This window comes from Helicoverpa armigera, chromosome 20 (genome assembly GCF_030705265.1).
Source record: "Helicoverpa armigera isolate CAAS_96S chromosome 20, ASM3070526v1, whole genome shotgun sequence".
NCBI classification, from domain to species: domain Eukaryota; kingdom Metazoa; phylum Arthropoda; class Insecta; order Lepidoptera; family Noctuidae; genus Helicoverpa; species Helicoverpa armigera.
In genome coordinates, this window is record NC_087139.1 from 7,889,129 (window position 1) to 7,910,784 (window position 21,656).

General features: G+C 38.9%; 3 protein-coding genes across 3 annotated transcripts in view; 2 read left to right on the forward strand and 1 right to left on the reverse strand.

The window, feature by feature from the left end:
- Window positions 1-8,979, reverse strand: part of Pole1 (DNA polymerase epsilon subunit 1) — a 28,992-nt gene extending 20,013 nt beyond the window's left edge. The window contains exons 1-15 of the mRNA XM_064039732.1: window positions 8,778-8,979; window positions 8,575-8,698; window positions 8,038-8,256; window positions 7,545-7,774; window positions 7,012-7,332; window positions 6,833-6,933; window positions 6,582-6,723; window positions 6,343-6,475; window positions 5,842-5,955; window positions 4,390-5,260; window positions 3,728-3,995; window positions 1,487-1,596; window positions 969-1,087; window positions 640-779; window positions 98-280 (exon numbers count right to left, since the gene is read on the reverse strand). Coding sequence (XP_063895802.1) covers window positions 98-280; window positions 640-779; window positions 969-1,087; window positions 1,487-1,596; window positions 3,728-3,995; window positions 4,390-5,260; window positions 5,842-5,955; window positions 6,343-6,475; window positions 6,582-6,723; window positions 6,833-6,933; window positions 7,012-7,332; window positions 7,545-7,774; window positions 8,038-8,256; window positions 8,575-8,698; window positions 8,778-8,860 — 3,158 coding nt within the window. The 5' untranslated portion in view covers window positions 8,861-8,979. The remainder of the gene's footprint in view (window positions 1-97; window positions 281-639; window positions 780-968; window positions 1,088-1,486; window positions 1,597-3,727; window positions 3,996-4,389; window positions 5,261-5,841; window positions 5,956-6,342; window positions 6,476-6,581; window positions 6,724-6,832; window positions 6,934-7,011; window positions 7,333-7,544; window positions 7,775-8,037; window positions 8,257-8,574; window positions 8,699-8,777) is intronic.
- Window positions 8,980-9,476: 497 nt separating this feature from the next.
- LOC110376444 (mRNA export factor Gle1) lies at window positions 9,477-11,737 on the forward strand. Its single transcript, XM_021334913.3, has one exon. The coding sequence runs from the start codon at window positions 9,597-9,599 to the stop codon at window positions 11,544-11,546; it is 1,950 nt and encodes a 649-aa protein (XP_021190588.3). The 5' UTR covers window positions 9,477-9,596; the 3' UTR covers window positions 11,547-11,737.
- Window positions 11,738-14,040: 2,303 nt separating this feature from the next.
- On the forward strand, window positions 14,041-21,535 carry LOC110376424 (splicing factor 3B subunit 2). The gene is made up of 13 exons (XM_049848930.2): window positions 14,041-14,937; window positions 15,187-15,320; window positions 15,581-15,747; window positions 16,229-16,421; window positions 16,718-16,927; window positions 17,357-17,559; window positions 18,921-19,071; window positions 19,443-19,646; window positions 19,826-19,901; window positions 20,059-20,230; window positions 20,517-20,623; window positions 20,955-21,163; window positions 21,325-21,535. Exons 1-13 carry the CDS (start codon window positions 14,193-14,195, stop codon window positions 21,391-21,393), a joined length of 2,640 nt encoding a protein of 879 aa, XP_049704887.2. The 5' UTR covers window positions 14,041-14,192; the 3' UTR covers window positions 21,394-21,535.
- Window positions 21,536-21,656: the final 121 nt, after the last annotated feature.

A 21,656-nucleotide genomic window follows, 5' to 3' on the forward strand; every position in this document is an offset into this window, starting at 1 on the left:
AGCGCTGTATTATTCATACCCTTTAAGACTCTTGCGCAGTCACTGCTCTACAATTTCAGAGCAGCAAGGTTATTTGCATGAAATGTTATCAACTTACCCTCTCCTCATAACATATCCGTAGAAGGAGTTGAGGATGCACTTGTGTGCGAGCTGCAGCGAGTCGAACAGCACCTCCCTGCTCTTGGCAGACTTGATCTCCGCCGCGTCGCCGCTAGCCACCGCCTCCGCTACTTTAGCTTTGGCTTGCTTGTTTAACGCCTTGTATTCGTAGCGACGGTCCCTGGGGATAGGTTAAAAGTACCTTTTTAGTTTTTAGATAAAACTATTTTCAGATAGAAAGTAGTATATTTTGTCAAGGGAAGCAGTAAGAGTAAGCTATTTTTTTTAAAACCTACTACACTTAGCAGTTAATTATCGACCTTCAAAACGGCATTATTACAATGATTCCCAGAACCTTAACTGGATTTAAACACATAATCATAATTTTTCAAGATATGCTAGTCACCAAGAAATGAAGAAACTATCGTTGTTAGTATAAAAACATAATAAAAACATGATAAGATATCCTATTTCATAAAAAATAATTCATTATTTAAACACCCAAAATACCTTATAACAATATTTATGTATATTTCTTACCTGAAAGCTCTAACAGTGTCGACGTAAAATGAGTTCTCCTTCTGACATATAGTAGTAGTTCTGACTTCTGTTCTCGTGACTTTTGTCTTCTTGTACGCCACTCTGCAGTAGTCGGCTAAACGCTTCTTCTCATAAGCCGCCTAAAACCATACAAGTGTCAATAATTCACAAAGTTGACCTGTACAAAAATCTTTAAAAAACTAAAGAGTTTCAATTCAATGTATTAAGGGATTTTTTTTTCATATATTTTAGTGAGGTTCGGTGATACCGCAATTTTCGCCTTAAATTAAATATTACAGTTAAATGAAGTCATAAATTTTGATTATAACCTGGTCCTCTTTAGGCAAAGAGTGGAAGGCTCTGGTGGGTCCTCCAGGATGTAGCGGGGGGAACTTCTCCGTCTCCAATTGCTGCTGTATACGCTGGTATTCACTGCGTGTAGCCGGCACTAGAAAAAAAAAGGGAAGTCAAAGAGGATTATTGGGAATTTTTAAGAAAGGTAGTATTTTGTTCTGTGGCGGTGTAATTTTTGACATTTTAGAAAATGGGGAACTGTTATAATGGTATTTACAAAACCAAATGGCAAACTCAGATATGAATAAATATGAATAGCATGTAGGGTTGGCGTGAAGAAATTAAGCATTATTTAATTTACTTACTATTGCATGAAAGCTGGTATAAAAAATATGGAAAAAATATATGTTGTCGAATATCTCATCATGTGTAAAAAAATTGTTAGGATGAAGCGAGGTCTAACATGATTCAAATGACCTCTCCTACACACTTTACAGAACAAATTCAATTTACCGAACTGAAATCATGGAAGTAAAAATGCCAAATATCTCACAGTAATCTCCCCTCCACATCCACTCCATGTGGCGCTGGCACGCGGCGCCGGGGCGGTTGTAGTCGCACACCGCGCATATACTCGTATTCACCATGGCTGATGGCTGTAATCTGGTTATAAAATACAGTTAATTATATAAAATACAGTTATTTATATGTGGAAAATAATCAATTAGAAGTTGGTATGGACTTGGGAAAAGCTTCCTACCCATATTAAACATTACAAAACGTATATTAAAATTAGAGTGATAAATCAGCAATTTGGCGTCAAAACAAAAGACAGTCCCCAAAACGCCCACCACTTCGTATAGTCCAGGCGCTAGAGGTAGTTGAGTATGCAAAATCCGAGTGACGGCAACTGTGACCGGATTCTTATACCTGAGACCCTAAATAATGACAAAACACATCTTGCCGCCAGGTGTTATGGTCCCTTCTCGGTCCCTTCACATCCCCTCTCCGCACATACAGTAAGCATAGCGCGCTCACTTGTTTAGTGTGTTTCTACATCTATTGACGTACAGACGTTACATTTTTAAGTCGTTTTTTTATATATCATATAAAATAATAATATTTACTGTTTATTATTTATTATTATAAATGTATGTCTCTTCCAGACCTCGGGACTATAGAGTCCCGGATTTTTGGGAGGCGAACGTGGGGCCGAAGCCAACACGCTGAAGCCTTTTGAGACAACTTTAATGAAATGGTGATACAAAACCGACGATTATCCCTGTATACACTATAGAAATGTACCCAAGGACAATCCCCGGTTCTGTGCTAAACTATTGCTAACTATGGATGAAAACTACTTGGGCTATTGTGATGGGATGCTAATGGACTAGGAATGGGGAAACTACGGGAACTATGGCACCTGCCGATGACAATGTAGGCAGGCCGGAGGTGGGGGATAGTATACTCTCCCTGGAGCACTCGGATATATAGCCCCGCGGGGTCGCTACTCCCCGTCATCCGCCTCAGATGCCCTGCGGGGCTTATTATTATTTATTGTTCATTTGGTTACGAAAAAGCTCAACGGTGACTTACGTCCACGACAAATGACGAAGCCGTCTTTACCAGAGTCATTAATTCCACCATGTAAATGTGCTTCAAATTGTCGCACAATGTCTTGTAAAATTGCAAAAAATCGGAATTGTTTTGTATTTCATTATGTAAATGCAAATGTGAAAATAAAAATGATTTATTTTTTACCTACTTTAACTACATTTATGCTTTAATTAGCTGGTTTTCATATATCGGGTGTGTCGTTCATAATCACATTAAATGAAATGCGTTAATATACTGTTTAATATATGTCGATTAACACAAAGATAAAAGAAAAACACGTAAAAATAAAAAAATGATTTTTTCAAACAAAGTAAATGGAATAAAATTGTGCAAAAATTTAAACACCATATAAAAGTCAGTTATTACAAACAACTGAAATTCTCCCTTGAAAACTGACAACTGTCAACTGATCAAAACATACGATACTCCTAACTTTATCTCTGCTTTACACATGATGTTGTAAATTGTAAAAACGAAAAATTACTCCTGTGGTTAAACCACTGAATGGATTAGGTTATTTTTTTTACAATTCGCCATAGAATATCATAAAGTATATGCGATATGATTTAATGTGATTGTGAACGACACACCCGATATAACTTTCATTTTTTTATCAATAAAAAAATTTATTACTGTATTTTTTTATTAATTAAGTAGAAAACATGCTGCGCCGACCCCAAATAAAATTGGGATAAGGGCAGGAGGATGATGATGAATCCATCTTCACTTATAACACGAGAAAATACTATAAATTATTACGAAAATAATCATTAAAGCGATTTTATATCATGCACTAAATACATTCCCTTTATTAATAAGAGAAGAGGGGGTAAAAAAAAATGGACCAAAAAATTGACCGGCAAGATCCACATTATTATTCTTTGACCTTTTCCTCACCTAAATCCGTTGGCGAAATTTGGTACTCACATTTTGCATACTCACTTACCTCTAGCGCCCGGTCTAGTATGTATTATTGCTGGGATGAAGATGTGGCGCAACAAACTCCCCCCTAGTTGCTGGCTAAATAAAATTAATCATTTAACTGCTGATTAATTTTATTATACAGGAATGAATTTACCTTATGTGTACCTGAAAACGTTTTGTCAGAAAACAGTTCAAAAATAATATCGAGAGCAAAAGAAATTACTAAATTCTTCAGTTTCCTACTCTCACATACCTGTTAGTCAAAATAATATTCGGATACATAGCGCCGACATCCAAGTGATAAATTAGTGGGTTTTCATCTCTCCTGGGATGGTCTTTCATATGCTGCAACTTTGTCTTTATCTCTGCGCAAACTTCGTCGAAATTCGTCACCAAGTCCAGTGGGATCCCTTCCTCTACTTCAATGGCGTGTTTCATGGTCTTTTCCGTGGTCTCCATAAGTTTGTCTACTGCTGACGGCACTATTTTGAACTTGCACTTTATGTCTGCTCTGAATACTCCTGAAATTTTAGGTATACGTCAGAACATGAGGGGTCGTGAGTTCACACCTAATGATTGATCAGCCTTAAGCTAAACATGCGAAAATCGATCATTGGATCAGAAATATTGTTATTGCAAGGCTTCCCAAAAAGCATTATATACACTACTTGAGAAAGATCTTACTCAGTTGTTAAAAAAAAACGGTCCATAGTTGGCCCAATATTAAAGGTCTGATACCGGCCGTCACCTGATCGTTTTAACGTGTGCACTACCATTCACCTGTATTGTTTTAGAAGACAGGGGCTCTAGCCCTAACTATCAGCTGACTAAATGTTTGCAAAAATCTGAAGACCCTTATGCATGAAATATAACTGCCTTCAACCTGCACTGATAGTAATCAGATCCCTCACTAACCAGACTCCAGCGCCTCCACATGTCCGCCGACGTATGTCTCGGTCTCCAGCACGTGTCCGTCGGCAGTGAGCTTGTTGAGCTCCTCCACCTGCTTGTTGGGGAACACGATGTTCGCGTGGAACGCCTGCACATCAGCAGCAGCTGCCGCAAGTATACCAGCATGTGAACACTCACCAGACTCCAGCGCCTCCACATGTCCGCCGACGTATGTCTCGGTCTCCAGCACGTGTCCGTCGGCAGTGAGCTTGTTGAGCTCCTCCACCTGCTTGTTGGGGAACACGATGTTCGCGTGGAACGCCTGCACATCAGCAGCAGCTGCCGCAAGTATACCAGCATGTGAACACTCACCAGACTCCAGCGCCTCCACATGTCCGCCGACGTATGTCTCGGTCTCCAGCACGTGTCCGTCGGCAGTGAGCTTGTTGAGCTCCTCCACCTGCTTGTTGGGGAACACGATGTTCGCGTGGAACGCCTGCACATCAGCAGCAGCTGCCGCAAGTATACCAGCATGTGAACACTCACCAGACTCCAGCGCCTCCACATGTCCGCCGACGTATGTCTCGGTCTCCAGCACGTGTCCGTCGGCAGTGAGCTTGTTGAGCTCCTCCACCTGCTTGTTGGGGAACACGATGTTCGCGTGGAACGCCTGCACATCAGCAGCAGCTGCCGCAAGTATACCAGCATGTGAACACTCACCAGACTCCAGCGCCTCCACATGTCCGCCGACGTATGTCTCGGTCTCCAGCACGTGTCCGTCGGCAGTGAGCTTGTTGAGCTCCTCCACCTGCTTGTTGGGGAACACGATGTTCGCGTGGAACGCCTGCACCATTAGTAGCGACTCGCATAGAGTGCCTGAGCCTTTGCGAAGCACCTGTAAGGACGAACACCCTGATTACGTCAAGTAGGTATTAAATAGGTGAACACTTTACACCGATAAAACCGGTTAGACTGGAAGCCGATCCCAACATAATAGGGAAAAGGCTCGGGAGATGATGATGAGATAGGTGATAACTTGGTATGTGTGCCGAAGTACAGATACCGGCACGGATATTGGGCTCTCGGCGGAAGAGTGGGGATCGCTTTGCGCACCCGTACGCATAAGGCAATAAGGCAGTAAATCGCTTCTGCGCAGGTGAAGGTCATGGCTCGATATCCGTGCCGAAAACTGTATAGCTCAGTATATTAGCCAGTGCTCATGATGTCATGAAGCGAGGCATACTGTTGATCCGTTCCGAAATATACTGGCCAGTGCATTGACGTGACGATCACTAGACTGATTACCTGCTATCACAAAAGTTTAAAAAATCGTCGGTAGTTTTAGAATAGAAGGAGTTTACTCTTAATAACTAATCTGTTACATTTGATATTAGTATTACGACTTGTGAATTCAAGCACAAAATATCCTGATTAAAATGTTATTATATTTATTCAAGTTGTACTAATGTGTCTTACCTCATCTGGCTCCAGAGGGATGATGGTGCAGAGCGCGAATATGAAGGGATGGACGTACTTCATGTATAAGTAGTACGTCGCCACCGCGTCCGACACCGAATAGTTTGATAACACCTACAAATATTCATGAATTTTGAAGCCCGGAGTTAATCAAATCATTTTATCCCTACTAATATTAAAAATGAGAAAGTAACTCTGTCTGCTGCTTTCACGTCTACACCACTAAACTGATTTTAATAAAATTTAATACAGAGATGGAGTTGACCTTGAGAAAGAACATAGGATAGTTTTTATCCCGAAAATTCTCTTGGAAACGAGATATAACCGAACTCGACGCGGGCGGAAGCTAGTAAAAACATATTTTTTCACTTCTTACTATAGAGTTTCAGTAATAATAAGTTTGCGCAATCTTTGCGCCATTTGCGCAGTTATGGGTGCATAGAAGGACAGTAGCTAAGAAAATATTTGATTTTTTTTAATAATATAAAAGATATACTGTACCTGAGGCTGCTCAGCCGCCATCCTGCACATTTCCTCAGGGTCCAACTCGACAGGATCATATCGCAACTTTGCTTTGGCGACGGCTTTCAAACCTTGAGAACCCACAGGTAGGTACGAATCTCTTTTTACCCAGCTGGAAAAATAATTACATAGTTCAAGTCAAATACAGTATAATACTAGCCTTGATCAGAATATAGTAACATTGTTTGATATATAAGGGAAGCTAAAAAATATATTACCACAAACAATCCATATGCATGGCTGGTCGACAGGCGTAAGTGCCGTCTCTGGCTGCAATTTTACTGAACCCTATTTCTTGTTTCATGTCCAAGCCTAGAACAGCCGCGCGGGCTTCCACAAACGGCCAGTCGAAAAAGTCACCTGTGAACCACAAATATGCATTGAAACCCAATTACTCAGTTCCCAAGGAAATAAAACGGGCACATAATAACTTTAGAAAAATGGGATAGATACGTGGGATTAAGCTTACCGTTATATGTGACGAAAATATGAGGTTTTACATCCATAATGTGATCAAAGAATTTCTGTATCAAGCCTAGCTCGTTTTCTTCATTGAACACTATAAATTGGCTGAAAATGCAATAAACATTATTTATAGGTACTCCATACATTAATTTGCACATCATAGACTGACTATAGATCTCTTACCCTTCAAATTCTGGTTTAGGTGTGTACTCAAAATCTTCAACATCCACAGAAATAATTTCCCTATTGGTTATCAAGTAGCCTTGTCCATCAATCATGTAGGATATCATCATTATCTGATCAGTCTGCGAGTCGGGAAACTTTAGCGGTAGCTTTGTAGTCTCTATGTCAAAAGCCAACACTATGGGGTCCGGTCTCTCTATGATGTCATCTCTTTTTGTGAAAATTGGTGTCTCTGTACCACGGCTTTTGACTGTGTACCAGGTACCACAAAAGATTTGCATGTCTATCGATACTCGTACATGGTAGGGGACGTCGTGCTCTCTGGAAAAAACAAAAATGTATGGTAAAAAATCTGGTAGGATTTGTTCTAGGGATCTTAGGATCTCTTATGACTTATTAAGAAGCAAGCAAGACCATTGCTGTCCGGTGGTGACCTACATGGCATAGTAACTTTACTGCTAGAGCAGACCACTGGAGATATTCCATCAGAATCTTTCGCTTCTGTATTATTAATAAATAAACCATGTACTTACCTAATATCAAGAATATTCTCCATATGATCAGTAGTCTTCTTAGCATGTTCTATAGCAGCAGCACTAGTCAACGCATTGGTCAACATTTCTGCATAGATCTGATCTTTTTTCTCTCGCTCCTTATTTTTGTTGACAGCTGTTAGTATCTCCCTCCGAACTTTCATCATTTCATTTTGAGACATGAACGAAAGCTTTATGTACCGTTGCTTAATGCCAGATAAGTGGTTAAGCTAAAAAAAATGGTATATTCAGGATGCTTGGCAGGTAATTAAATTGTACAGGCCCTAAAATAGTTTTAAAACAAAAACTGATAATTCAGGCTTCTTTTTATAAGGCCTACAGGACTCATTGGCTTTGAGCAGAAATATCAGCCTCCTAGGATAAAGAGAGCATCACAGCAGGAACTTGCTAGATTTCTAGCAATGTAATTTAAACTTTATCTAAGAGCTTTAAAACAGAATATAAAAAACAAGTTCATCGGAATATGCTTTACCAAATCCAGATCTTCCTTCTCAATAACATTGATCTTGTGTATAGTTCCAGCAAATCTCTTGGACAGGAACTGTATGACTTCCTGTTCACACTCCTTGCGAGCCAGGATCAAGAAGTATGGCTGGAAAGTCAGGGACACTTTGAACCTTGACCCATCCATCTCTATGAAGTAGTAATCCATCGCTGCTACAAGCCTTTTGTCTTCATCTAATACTTCTGCCTAAAAAAATCATGAATACCCTTTATTACAAAACTTAAGTAAAAACAAAGTAATATGTTTACGAGTTACAGAGACATTTCATTCCATCTGTATAAATTTTTTGCAGTTAAATAACCAATACTTAGAAAACAATTGACTGAGTAAACGTGAAGGATAACATCTTGAAGAAACTTGGACCTAAAGTCTGAAATTCACCCCAACTGAAACTCAGACTGAGGTCATCAATGCTTATTCCTTCTCTAAAAACGGTAATCGAGCAAGTACTGAACTTAGAAATCATAAATTGATTCAAAATAAGAATATGAAAGTGAAACTCACAGTATGCATGTTTATCAAGTACCCTGTCCGTTCTTTAACATCCCTTACTCTGTCGAACCCATATTTCGAATCAATCCTATCGTTTTCCAGGGCCAAACGAATACGAGACTCCGAAGACTCCTCTCTGTACAGAAAAAAGAACGATTATAGATAATAATTCAATAATATTAGAGTCAACAAGTACTACTGCAAAACTTTCTAACCTCGGGCCGGTGGATGAACCAGCTTCCCTCTTATTCGAGTCATCTCTATCCGCTCTGTACTTTCCCGTGTTTTGAAGAACCATTATGATTGTGTCATCTAATTAATTTCTCTACAATAATAACATAATTTAAACAAACGATACTCTATAAACCGGACTCGGTTAACTTTTTCTGACATTCATCAGCTGCGCCTTCTGTCATAATTTCGCGCCATTCCCAGTAAACAAAATAGTCCGTAGGTCAATAGATAAAAAATAAATGAATGACCGTAGGCATAGACAAAATATATGTAGTATTTTTTTTTTAATGTTTGTTGTAATTTACTAATTTTCTCTCTAATCTCCTCAAAGATTGTTTTATTTTAGCAGAGTTACCTATCCGGTAAGCCAGCCATGAGCCAATACCGATTATAGACCGAGGATCCGCCCCAGCTGGATTTTCTGAGTCAAGTTACTAACTATTATATAAACATGTTTTTGAAGATCCGGTGGGCCAATTTATGTACGGCTAATACACGTATTGCCGAGCAAACCACTAGTGGAAAAACTGGAAGCAGCATCTCTAACCATCATAATGACAACAAATACGGCGGTGGCACGGTGGTCATTATTTTCGAGAGATATTGAGTGATAATTTGCTACAAGTCTACAAGTAGCACCACTAATCTCTATTCTCCATAAAACATGGTACGTGACTGTCAAAATAAAATGCCCAACTGACTGTCAATCAAATTGAAAGTTGCTTTTGGTTCGTGTTGAATAATTCGTTGTGTGGTGTTATTTTCCATGGTTGTAAGTTGGAATAATAAGCTTTATAGAGATGGATAGATCTTTTGACATAAGTTTTAGTAGTTATGAAGATTATCCCACGCATAATTCAACTGGGAAAGGGGACATAAGTATAACCGATCAGCTAGCAAGACTACGGGTATCGGCGTTAACAAAAGCCGCCGAAATTAGTCCGTTGGTAAAAGAAGTGACTATCGGTCCTAAGAGTCCGCTAAAGAAGGATGAGATTAAGGAAAACTTGACTAACATCAAAGATGAAAACAGTGACCAAAACTTGGTAGAAGATAAACTCCGTGAAGACCTCCGATACACACTTATTATGAAAGAATATGAGAACAAATTCCAAGAGGCTTCTATAGAAATATTCAATGACATGGTACACAATATGTTGGCCAAGCGAGCAGAAGTCATGGCGACGTTTTGGACCCGACAAGGTGAAGTTTGTGACAGGCGAGCATTAGAGCTTAAGGCACGAAAGTTTCAAATGCTTAAAGAATTAAAGGAAAATGACAATTTATCAGTTTTGAACAAAGCACGCATAGATGAACAGAACTGCAAGATTATCAACACAGAAATTATAGAGAATATGAATAAGATATTAGAGGAACAGAATAGAGCCATGGCTAGATGCACAGCGATCACACAAAGCCACAGTCAAATATGCTCATGCTATAGTGAAATAACTGACATCCTTAAGGCAGAGCCACTTGCTAAGTCTGTCTGTGAAACATACACAACTGCAATAAACACTGTCCTAGGAAATATTAACCATATTATGGATATTTGTAAAACTGGTGCTACAGACAAAGATGTTAAGCAAGCAGAAATACTTTCATTGAATATTGAAAATATTAAAAGAAAAATCCTAGATACTATAGATACCATCAAAAGAGAAGAAAAGTTAAAAAAGCAAAAAGAGGCTGAGGAAGAGTTAAGGAGAATAGAGTTAGAAGAAAGAGAAGCACAAGCTTTGAAAGCAGCTCAAATGGCTGCTGCGGCCAATGCTGAAAAAATTAAGTTGGAACAACCTAAGAAGACCAAACCAGTGTTTTATTCACCTGAAAACTATAACCACTATGAAAACCTCAAGACTTATTTGGAACAATATGAAGCGCAGTATAATGATTTATTACAAAATCCTAATTTAAAGAAATTCAGATTTGACTGTCAGAAAGCAGTCAATACCCCTGTGAATGCCTTGTCTTCAGTCAGTGCATCACACATGAGGGATAAATATGAGAAACTATCCAAATTACTCAAAGGGGAGACAGTTAAAGTATTAGATATCCATGTGACTGCGACTCAGCATCCACAAGGACTGTTTTACTGCACAGCATTGTTAGCTAAGAAAATAGTGAGACAAGGTGATCTATTAGTATCCAGTAGTACAGAAGCTGCATATCCCCTTGCCGCTGTCACTGCAGCTCTTTGGGCACAATTCCCACACTTTGGGAAACTAGTTGAAGCTAACTTCCATAGATACTGCCCTTACATAGTGCCAATGTTTATGCCTCAGAAAGAAGGTCAGTCAGACAAAGAGTTTTACTTGTCCAGGGGCTACACGTACAATGATGAAGGAGTTGTTGAGAAACAGGACAAGTTTCTGAAGAGGATGTCTGGGATATTTAGGCTACATTGTGCAATATGGATAGCTTCTATGCCTAAGTTTCTAAACACACCAAATGCTCATGGGCTGAGATATGGATGGCGATGGCTAGCATCTTTTCTGAATTTGAAACCTGAACCTGATATATCTGCAACATTAGTTCATGACTTCTTTATCATGTGTGGCTCAAAGTATGACAAACACTATGGGAGACAATTTAGAAAAATACTAGAGTTGACTAGTAATCAGTATCTAAAAGTACTGGAAAATATTGATGAAGGTGGACCCAAGACCAGATTAGAAGTTTATCTCCAGACTGTATTAAAATCTAATGTTGTGCCGGCACCCCCAGCTTCAACACAAATAAATTGGTGATACTCAAACTATGGGTACATTCAATAACTTATGAATTTATGATCCAAGACATTTTAACTGACATGAACTTTTTGTTATGATACAGAACAAATTTTGTGATTGATTACTTATGTCTGTATATAATGTAAGCAACCAATGTAATTATAAGTGAAATGATCATGTTTTTAGATAATAAAAAAATGTTGATTGTGGGTTATTGTTTCAATTTTAATTATTGCATTCCTTTCTGTCAATTAGACAATGTGTTCAGTAATAATTTGGGTATGCTTGTTGAGCTTCAAATGTTTATTTAATTTAAGGCACTTTCCCTTATATGTATTACTAGCCGTTTTCCCGCGGTTTCACCCGCGTCCCGTGGGAGATACTGCCCGCACCGGGATAAAATAGGGATATTATAAATTGCATATCAAATAAATAATCGCCTATCAATAAATACTCATCATTTATATTCTTTTTTACATCAAATAACTTACTTCACTACAAATAAACTAAATGTTTAACAAAACTCAAACTGCAAATAATTCGAAATTATACATCAATATGACATTGCTTTTTTTATTATAATGCAATACAGTTAAATTTATTCTTGTACAAAAATACTACATACATAGCATTAATACTGACTGCACAGCAAATTTTCCATTTTTCATAGTAAAATAACTATCCCAGTCGCATATTATCCAGTAAGTATAACAAAACCTGTTCATCATATTTATCTTAATTTTCAAGAAGCCATGCTCGGCAAGTTTAATGATTATTATAACAAAAAAATTCTGTCACATTGCATTATTTCTAAAAACAGAACAAATTAACTGAAAAAGGTTCGCGGTTTCGCGCGCTTTTTCGTCACTGGAGTGTAGAGTGGCGCGAGCGAGTCAGATAGAGTTCAATTAAAAAACATTGTATTAAAAATTGAAGCTAGTAACGAAAACGAATCGCTGCAAAACCGACTCCACGTAGTCTTGTTTGCCCTACCCCTAGAGTGCAATTTAAAACCGCGTAGGCGCGGAGGGGCGAGGCGGCCTGCGAGCTGAGGAGCAGGTAGTTTTAACGCTCGCCGCCGCGGTTGAGGCTGGCCGGCTCTGCCGGCCAGTAAGCCGAAGCTGCGGTGGTGAGCGTGAAAACCATCTGCGACGATAAGCTCGCATGGGACCGCCGGAGCCACGAAGCGCCGGAGCCGTGACAGAAGCCATGCTTGCTGCATGTTGCATGCTTACTTCCATGTTGCATGCCTGCTTACATGCTGCATGCCTGCTTGCATGCTTCAGGCTTGTTTGCATGCTTCTTACAGGGAAATAAAAATTCCAAAACTACTTTTGCCAAAAGATGATTCTGACTATAAACATTCTGAAATATGATATTATAATAGTAGCCTTTTAATGACTACTTATATGAAATGTATGCCAAAAGGAAATACTGACAATGACTGAAAATGCACCTGCCCCACTTTTTAAAGAACTATATGTATGTGCAAGCAAGCATATCATCGGACTTGCGATACGACTCAAGTACGTGGTGCCACCTGCAGAAGCTAAAAATGTGCCTATTGGGCAAAAAAGGAAATGTGGACGCTTATTAATAATTCAATAAATTAAAATTTTGTATTTAATTTTATATTTTTTTGCTGATCTCATTATGTGGTAATTAATAAATAATAAGATGACTGTGACTAATAAAATGCTGTTTTATTCAGAAAAACTGCTGTAAATAATATAAAAATAGAAGCTATATTTAAAAGAAAAAGAGTTAACATGTATAATGTGCATTAAGATTGTTAGCTGTGCATTTATGAAAAAGCGTTTGCTTTAGGAAAAATCGCTGTACGCTGGGAAAATAAATTGTAGTGTGTTTAGTGATATTTTGAGTTGAATATTTTGCTGTGCAATCAGTAATTTTGATGGGAATTCGGAATCTTATTGCATAGAAAAAGGATATTTTTTGATATGCGTTTAAATACTACCCGATAAAATATAGCCTATGTTACTCGCAGATAATATAGCTTTCTAATGGTGAAAGAATATTTGAAATCGGTCCAGTAGTTTTTAAGTTTATCCATTAAAAACAAACTAACAAAGTTTTCCTCTTTATAATATTAGTATAGATGTACATTGTGATATATAATATTATGTTTTTAAAAATAGGAAATCATCAGATTACCCCCACGCACACGCAGCTAAAGATTTTTATGAAACTTCTCAATTATGTAGCATACATCAAAACACAAGTTGTTTTTATCATGGATAATGAACCGGGGGTAAAAAGCTAGGCTTACGACAAGTGGGAATGAAAAAGACAGTACAGAGTATGTAGTTGTGTGGTAGAGACTTTATATCAATATGTTAATGAATAACTTAATTTATTCTTCATTCATTTTTAATGTCCCTAATTTGAAATTGTTGCATAATAATAATTTATACATAAATAATTTATACCAACTTAGTTTAACTTTTAAAACGGAAAACCGTAAATTACCGATGTTTTTTCTTTATCTGTATTTTTGCGGCCATCTCTAGCAAAACTAACCTCTATGATGCGTTTTTGTGTTATGTCAATAAATTTTTATTGAATTTTTGTTGCTTTTGAAAGAAATAGTTGAATAAATAAACGCAGTTCCAACATTGTAAAGTGATATAACATTATATAAACATGGAAGGGCCACCTGGCACGGGGCCGCCCAGCAATAACGGGTCAATGGGCCCGCCGGGAATGCAAAGCTTTCCCCCGATGCCACCTCCGCCTGGTTCTATGGGTGCAGGGAGCTTGCCACCGCCACCTATGGGGCCCCCAGGAGCCATGCCACCCGTGAGCTCGGCGAGCGGCCCGCCGAGCGGTCCTCCTGCAATGCCTCCGGGTATGGGCCCGCCACCCGGTATGATGGGTAACATGGGAATGGGCCCACCAGGAATGGGACCTCCGCCACCAGGTATGGGGCCTCCAGGCATGGGTATGGGCCCGCCAATGGGACCACCTGGTATGGGACCTCCGAGAATGCCTCCAAACATGATGCGTGGTCCTAACATGAAAGGTAATTTTGGAAACCAAGGAATGGATATGGGTCCCCCAGGGATGGGTCCGCCGCCTAACATGCCTCCAATGGGCTGGGACAATCAGGGTCCGCCAGGTTGGGGAAGGCAGGATGGGCCCCCAGGGTGGGATGACCATGGAGATGAGGGGGATGAGGATGAGGGCGAGGGTGATGAGTCTGGGGGCATGCAAGGGCCTCCGTCAAGCTTGCCGTCACTATTAACAATGAAGATAGATACTCCTGAGGAGTTCAGGAACAAGCCTGTTGGAGTGGGCGGTGTGGTGCTGCCAAAGGCTTTAGAAGAGGCTTTAGCTTACAAAGATCAGAGACAGGCTGCACTCGGAGGTGAAGGAGATGCAGGAAAAGGTATGTCTTGTATTCAATTCAAAACTCTGTTCATTTGATAGACCAATATATTATATTTCCAATTGTAAACTCCAATGTTAATTACTTTACTAATAAAAAGGCTCACATTGATCAAATCTCTAGAAAAAAAGATAACTTACAACTATTGATATTAAAAATCAAGAAACAAATCTGGCTAGCTTTTTTAAAATTTAATAATAAACTAACTGAATATCATAAACACCATAAATAACCTTCTTCATGTTTCAGACATAGACAACCCACCGGAGGCACCACCAGCACCCGTGATCAGCACCGAGTATGATGCTGAGGAAGATGAAGGAGACTCCGATGATGACAACATTCCTGATGCACCACAGCCACCAATTATCTCCAAAGTGGAAGTAAGTTCTGTTTTTATTTTTATTCCATACAAAATAAGTTAAGGTTTATGTGAACTATGACCAAAAAATCAAAGTTTTATCATTTTCTACCATAAAATATTATGTGAAGCTGTTGAAATAAGCTCAAAAGTTACCTTATCAATGAATACGATAATAAGAACCTTTACACTATGAAATGAGTAAACATTAACAACACAATATGTATAATTATAATAAATGAATTTCAAAATTAAGTTTCACTATCATTTCTTTTACTCTAGGGACAGGCCAACAAAGCCAATAAAAATAAAAGAAAGAAAAAGAAGAAGAAGGCTGCCAAGCAGAAGAGGCGAGAAGAATCTAAGAAGAAGGATGAAGATACTGCTTCTAGTCAAGAGGATGGTAAAAAGTCTAGCGACAAGGAAAATGAAAAAGAAGTTGAAATTGAGTAAGACAATCTTTCCTTTCCTCTTAGATTCAATATAAATGTTGAGAGATAACAATTCAATGAAATAATAACATATTTACCTCCCCACTCAGAGACATTTAATGATTACTTAAGTCACTCCTTAGTGACGGAATGTCATACAAATCCTTCACTAAGGAATGGTTTAAGTAACTATTAAATGTCTCTGAGTGGGGAGGTTATTATTATAGTGAACCTTAATACTTCTCTTTATTTATTAACTAGTTTTCACCAGAGATTTCACCTGCTTCCTGACAGAACTACTTCCCGTATGGATACAGAGTAGTACTATTCAGATGCCCAACATAATTTACTACCAAGTTTCATTTAAATACCTTTGGCATTTTTGTGCATAAAGAAGTAACAAACACACGCATTCACAAACTTTCGCCTTAATAACATTTAGGTAAGTAAACTCTTACACAAACAAATGCTTTAATGATTAAATTATTTTATTTCCCAGGTATGTCCAAGAAAACATACAGTTCCATGAATTAGAGCCCATGTACCGTCAGTTCCACCGCATATTGGAGGCGTTCAAGATCACGGAGAAGAAAGACGATGCAATCAAGGAGGAAGATAAGGATGCCCCTAAACCTTCCAAACCTCAGGAGAAGGTGCAGGATCAATTTGCTGCTGATGAAGAGGCTGTAGAGGTGAGAATGTCATTGGTTTATACTTAAAATACCAGAGTACAGTAGTAAGATACATACTGGAAATACTGTAACTTTTCTCACAATTAACAATTTGTATGTGAACTGTACTTTAACCTATAAATCTTAGTGATTGTTGTGGCATTAACATAAAAATATAATATCATTGAGTGAAAGTATGTAATTAGAATATACGTATTTTAGCTTCTGTCCGCGGTTTCACCCGCGTCCAAGTTACAACAAAATTTTACAAAATAAGTAAAAACATTAGCATTATATAATAAAAAATGATTATCCAGAAAAACGCCGCAGACGAGAAGGAGCGCCTCTCTAAGCGTAAACTCAAGAAGCTGTCGCGTCTCTCAGTGGCCGAGCTGAAGCAGCTAGTGTCGCGGCCCGATGTCGTGGAGATGTATGACGTCACCGCCCGCGATCCTAAGCTGCTGGTGCAGCTGAAGGCGCATAGGAACACCGTGCAGGTGCCGAGGCATTGGTGTTATAAGAGAAAGGTTAGTTACTTGAATAATGTCTGGTATTCTCCTGTGTAGAAAATATATTCCATTAGCTGATTCTGACGATACAGTTGACACCCAAAGACACTTAACATATACAAAATTTCCAAAACTACTGCACAATATAGAGTCCATAAATTGCTTGACCAACGTCAAAGCTAGAATTCACTGCTCATTCTAAAAGTTCAAAGTATGCTAACCACTCAGTTGGCGAAAGTAGCTTTGCAACCAGAACTCCAAAAGTAGCTCTCTAAAGATTTTTTTCAGGTTTTGTGCATTTAACAATACACATTGTACCTATAAGATTATTTGAGATGATCTGTGTACTAATATTTAGCCCATGATATACTGAAATGCTGCACACCAATCTTTCCTAAGCTTTACAAAGTTATACACCTTTTATTTACCTAATACCACTTTACCCAGTACCTGCAAGGCAAGCGAGGTATAGAAAAGCCTCCATTCGACCTTCCGGACTTCATCAAGAAGACCGGCATCATGGAGATGCGAGCCTCCCTGCAGGACAAGGAGGAGACCAAGACTCTGAAGGCCAAGATGAGGGAACGCACCAGGCCCAAGCTCGGAAAGATTGATATTGATTATCAGAAACTTCATGATGCTTTCTTCAAGTAAGTTGATCATTAGTTCTTTATTAAGGAATACAAAAGTTGTGTTTTGATTCACTAAAATTGGATTGGGTAAATTCGATTACGACCGAATACTGACACAACATTCAATTTTAAAGACTGCTCAAATATCATGCAGTCACGCTGATCACATAATTTCTGTAACAGAAATAATTTTAAGTAGAACTTAAAGTTACGACATTTACACATTATTTCAAGATTTGATTTATCATTTGGTAAAGACTTCTACACAATTATCGAAAATGTATTTACTGACTTTGAAAATCCAATTATTCAAATCTAATGTGATCATAAGAAAGCAAGTTAATGCACCTGCTATATTTTTGATCATGTTACACCCAGTTTAAAAACTGGATCCTTCATTTTCTCCTTTAGCTTATGGTACGAGAAATAATCCAAAGAGGCAACATCGTGACATATTTTGGTGAGTATCGTATTGTATTTATCATTTGAGTAACAACGCTTAACTAAAAACCGGCCAAGTGCGAGTCGGACTCGTGCACGAAGGGTTCCGTAAATTACAGTTAAATCAACCTATCTCAAAAACTATAAGAGATACTTTGATCAAACCAAAAATCGTTGAAAGAGTTAATTAGCATGCATCACCTCTATTTTTTTTAGAATTTTATACCCCGTAGTTATAAAAATAGAGGGGGGGGGACATACTTTTTACGACTTTGAGAGCTGATATCTCAAAAACCGTTCACTTTAAGAAAAATGTTTTTTAGAAAACTTTATATCATTTTAAAAGACCTTTCCATTGATACCCCACACGGGTATGTACATCGAAAAAAAAAATTTCATCCCTCAGTTACATGTATGGGGGGCCCCACCCCCAATTCTTTTTTTGACTATTTAGTGTCATATTTTTGTAGCGGTTCATACAACACATATTCCCATCAAATTTCATCACTGTAGTACTTATAGTTTCCGAGTAAATCGGCTGTGACAGACGGACAGACGGACAGACGGACAGACGGACAGACGGACAGACGGACATGACGAAACTATAAGGGTTCCGTTTTTGCCATTTTGGCTACGGAACCCTAAAAATGAAGACCATGATTATAGTTATGAGGAATAGATGTTTTATCTCACGAATGTGCACCCACCCACGTTATCTTTGTATAAGTCTGGCACTAGTAAGCGCTCCTAAGCTAGTACATATAAAGACAATATGCAAGCAGCACATTTACATACAAGTATCATGTCTCAACTCAATCGCTTTCGTGAGAAAACACTAGTTTTAGTGGCATAACACTAATTTAAATAATAATAACTTTTCAAAAAGGTGCTGCTAAATTTGTATTATTTTTATTGTATTTCTAATCGTATTTATTTAGATGGCAAACCAAACCCCGCATGACGATCCACGGAGACCTGTACTATGAGGGCAAAGAGTTCGAGACGCGTCTGCGCGAGAAGAAGCCGGGAGACCTCTCCGAAGAGCTCAGGACTGCGCTCGGTATGCCTGTAGGACCGGGATCACACAAGGTATGATGATAATGCACTAGTGTTCGTTTATAGAATTGCTACACTTGTTGATGTCACATTAAACAAATCAACCTCTTGACTATCAAGGTTTAATTAGTCATTCTATATGTTTCGAAATATTTATCTATTCGAATGCAATATGCAAACACTGCTATTGCTTTTCTCATACAATTTTCTTTTTCGTTTATCTATATTTTAATATTTGCTATATAGGTTTAGTCAAAATGTATCATACATTATGTACCTCAATCGTAATCATCGAAAAAATATCACAGTCAAAATCTATCAGATTATGGTAGGCAGTAACATGTATGAGTATGTAATTAATTTGTTAAATAACACCAATTTATTACACCACTCCATCTGCCCAGGTGCCACCACCATGGCTCATAGCCCAGCAGCGGTATGGGCCTCCGCCCTCGTACCCCAACCTGAAGATCCCCGGACTCAATGCGCCCATCCCCGAGGGCTGCGCCTTCGGGTACCACGCCGGCGGATGGGGGAAACCACCCGTGGATGAGACCGGCAAGCCTTTGTATGGAGATGTGTTCGGCCATCAAAGTAGTGGTCAGGATGTAAGTGAAAAATTATGGGCATTTTTGATTAATTTTATACAGTAAAAATCAAGCAACCGTGTTACAATACAATCAATTATATGCATAGTATTTTTGTCAATTACTTCTTATACGTATTTCCAACTGAATTATACATAACAGTGTTTATTAAAAAATAATGTTGTTACTTTATGTTGTAGGATGTGGAAGACCTAGACATTGATAGGACAATGTGGGGAGAGCTGGAATCTGAGTCCGAGGAAGAATCTGAAGAAGGTAAGACTTATTTTCTATTTATTTAATAACTTACTGTTAAGTCTACATACCTTATTGTTTGTCCAATATTGACTCAAAAATATTTTAATGTTATTAATATTACAAAATAGAACCTCTTATCAAAAACAGTCGCTAACCATATACCATTGACCAACAGAGGAATCAGACGATGGCGGCGAGAAGCCCGGCGAGGGTGAGGTGGCGGCCGGCGTGGCCACCCCGGGCGAGGGGCTGGTGACGCCGCTCGGCATCAGCTCCGTGCCGCCCGGCATGGAGACGCCCGACACCATCGAGCTCAGGAAGAAGAAGGTCGAGAGCGATATGGAAGGGTGAGACTATGTTTATTTATTTATCCTGGCTATGTGTTGGTGAAATCTATACGAGACTGGCAAAAAACAGAGTATTTCTCGAGAACAACCCACTATCATGTTTTCTATGATCTTAACAACAATTCAAGATTATGTATCACTAGCAAGAATAGTATGTAGCCTATATGTTTTTCTGATATGTTAACTAACCTAACGAACCAACATCCATATGTACAATCTATCGCGTTAATAATATTAGTTAGGATTTGTGTTTTATATGATGTTTTAACATTTGTTTCGGTTTTAGTGGCGACACGCCAGCTCTATACCAGGTGCTGCCGGAGCGTCGCGTGGGGCTGACGCCCGGCATGATGGCGTCCACTCACGTCTACGATATCAGCGCCGCCAACCCCGGTAAGTTCAATATAGAATAGAATAGAGTGTGTTCTTCTCCTTGCAACCGCGAGATAAATTATACATGTCACGAGAGCTTGGAAAGGCCGATTAGAAATAAGAAATCTATTACTACGCTTGCTAGAGTGCCTGTTAAATGCTGCCGAATCACCTGATTCATTTGACTCAGCAGTACACTATTGCGTTGCTTTCGTACGTACGTTGCGTACGTATCCATTACGCATCGAAAAGGCCAATTTCAAGATCGCTAGGATGACCTTCAATATTTAAAGAACACATTTCTATAATATACTAGTTCTAGTCTTGTATATATTCTTGTTTTTTCGTACAGGCAAGCGTGCGGGCGCAGCGGCGGCGGGCACGGCGAGCGAGGGCGGCAGTGCGGCGGCGGCGGGCGTGGAGGTGGCGCTGGACCCCTCGGAGCTGGAGCTGGAGCCCGAGGCCGTGGCGGCGCGCTACGAGCGACATCTGCGCGAGACGCGCCCCAAGGCGCACGAGGACTTGTCCGACATGTTGGCCGATCACGTCGCCAGGCAGAAGGTAAGACGAAACTTCTTCAGCTAGACAAAACTCGAACTTACCAAGTCATATGAAGTTATTTTTTTACCTTTGTGGCAGATTTAAGCAGTTTATATTTTACAATTTCTATGTCGCAATGACAATTATTTGATTGGTTGTTATAATTTTGTTTTTATTTTCAGAACAAGAGAAAGCGGCAACAAAATACAGATTCGAAGCAATCGAAGAAATACAAAGAATTCAAGTTCTAATCGTGATAATAGACATATTATATTAATTTATATTTTAAGTGTATTCGTACCTATGTAATACTATTCTTGGGTAGATTGAAACATATTTGACATTGTGGTTTTCAATGCGACAGCCAGATCAGCTAATAAATAATGGATTTGATGCAAAATGTGTTTTTTTTTCATCCACGTGCGGTTTCAGCACACATTTATAATATATCAATTTATTTTTAAAAATACATTTATGACACCACGACAGGGAGGGATCCCATATAGGAATTTTG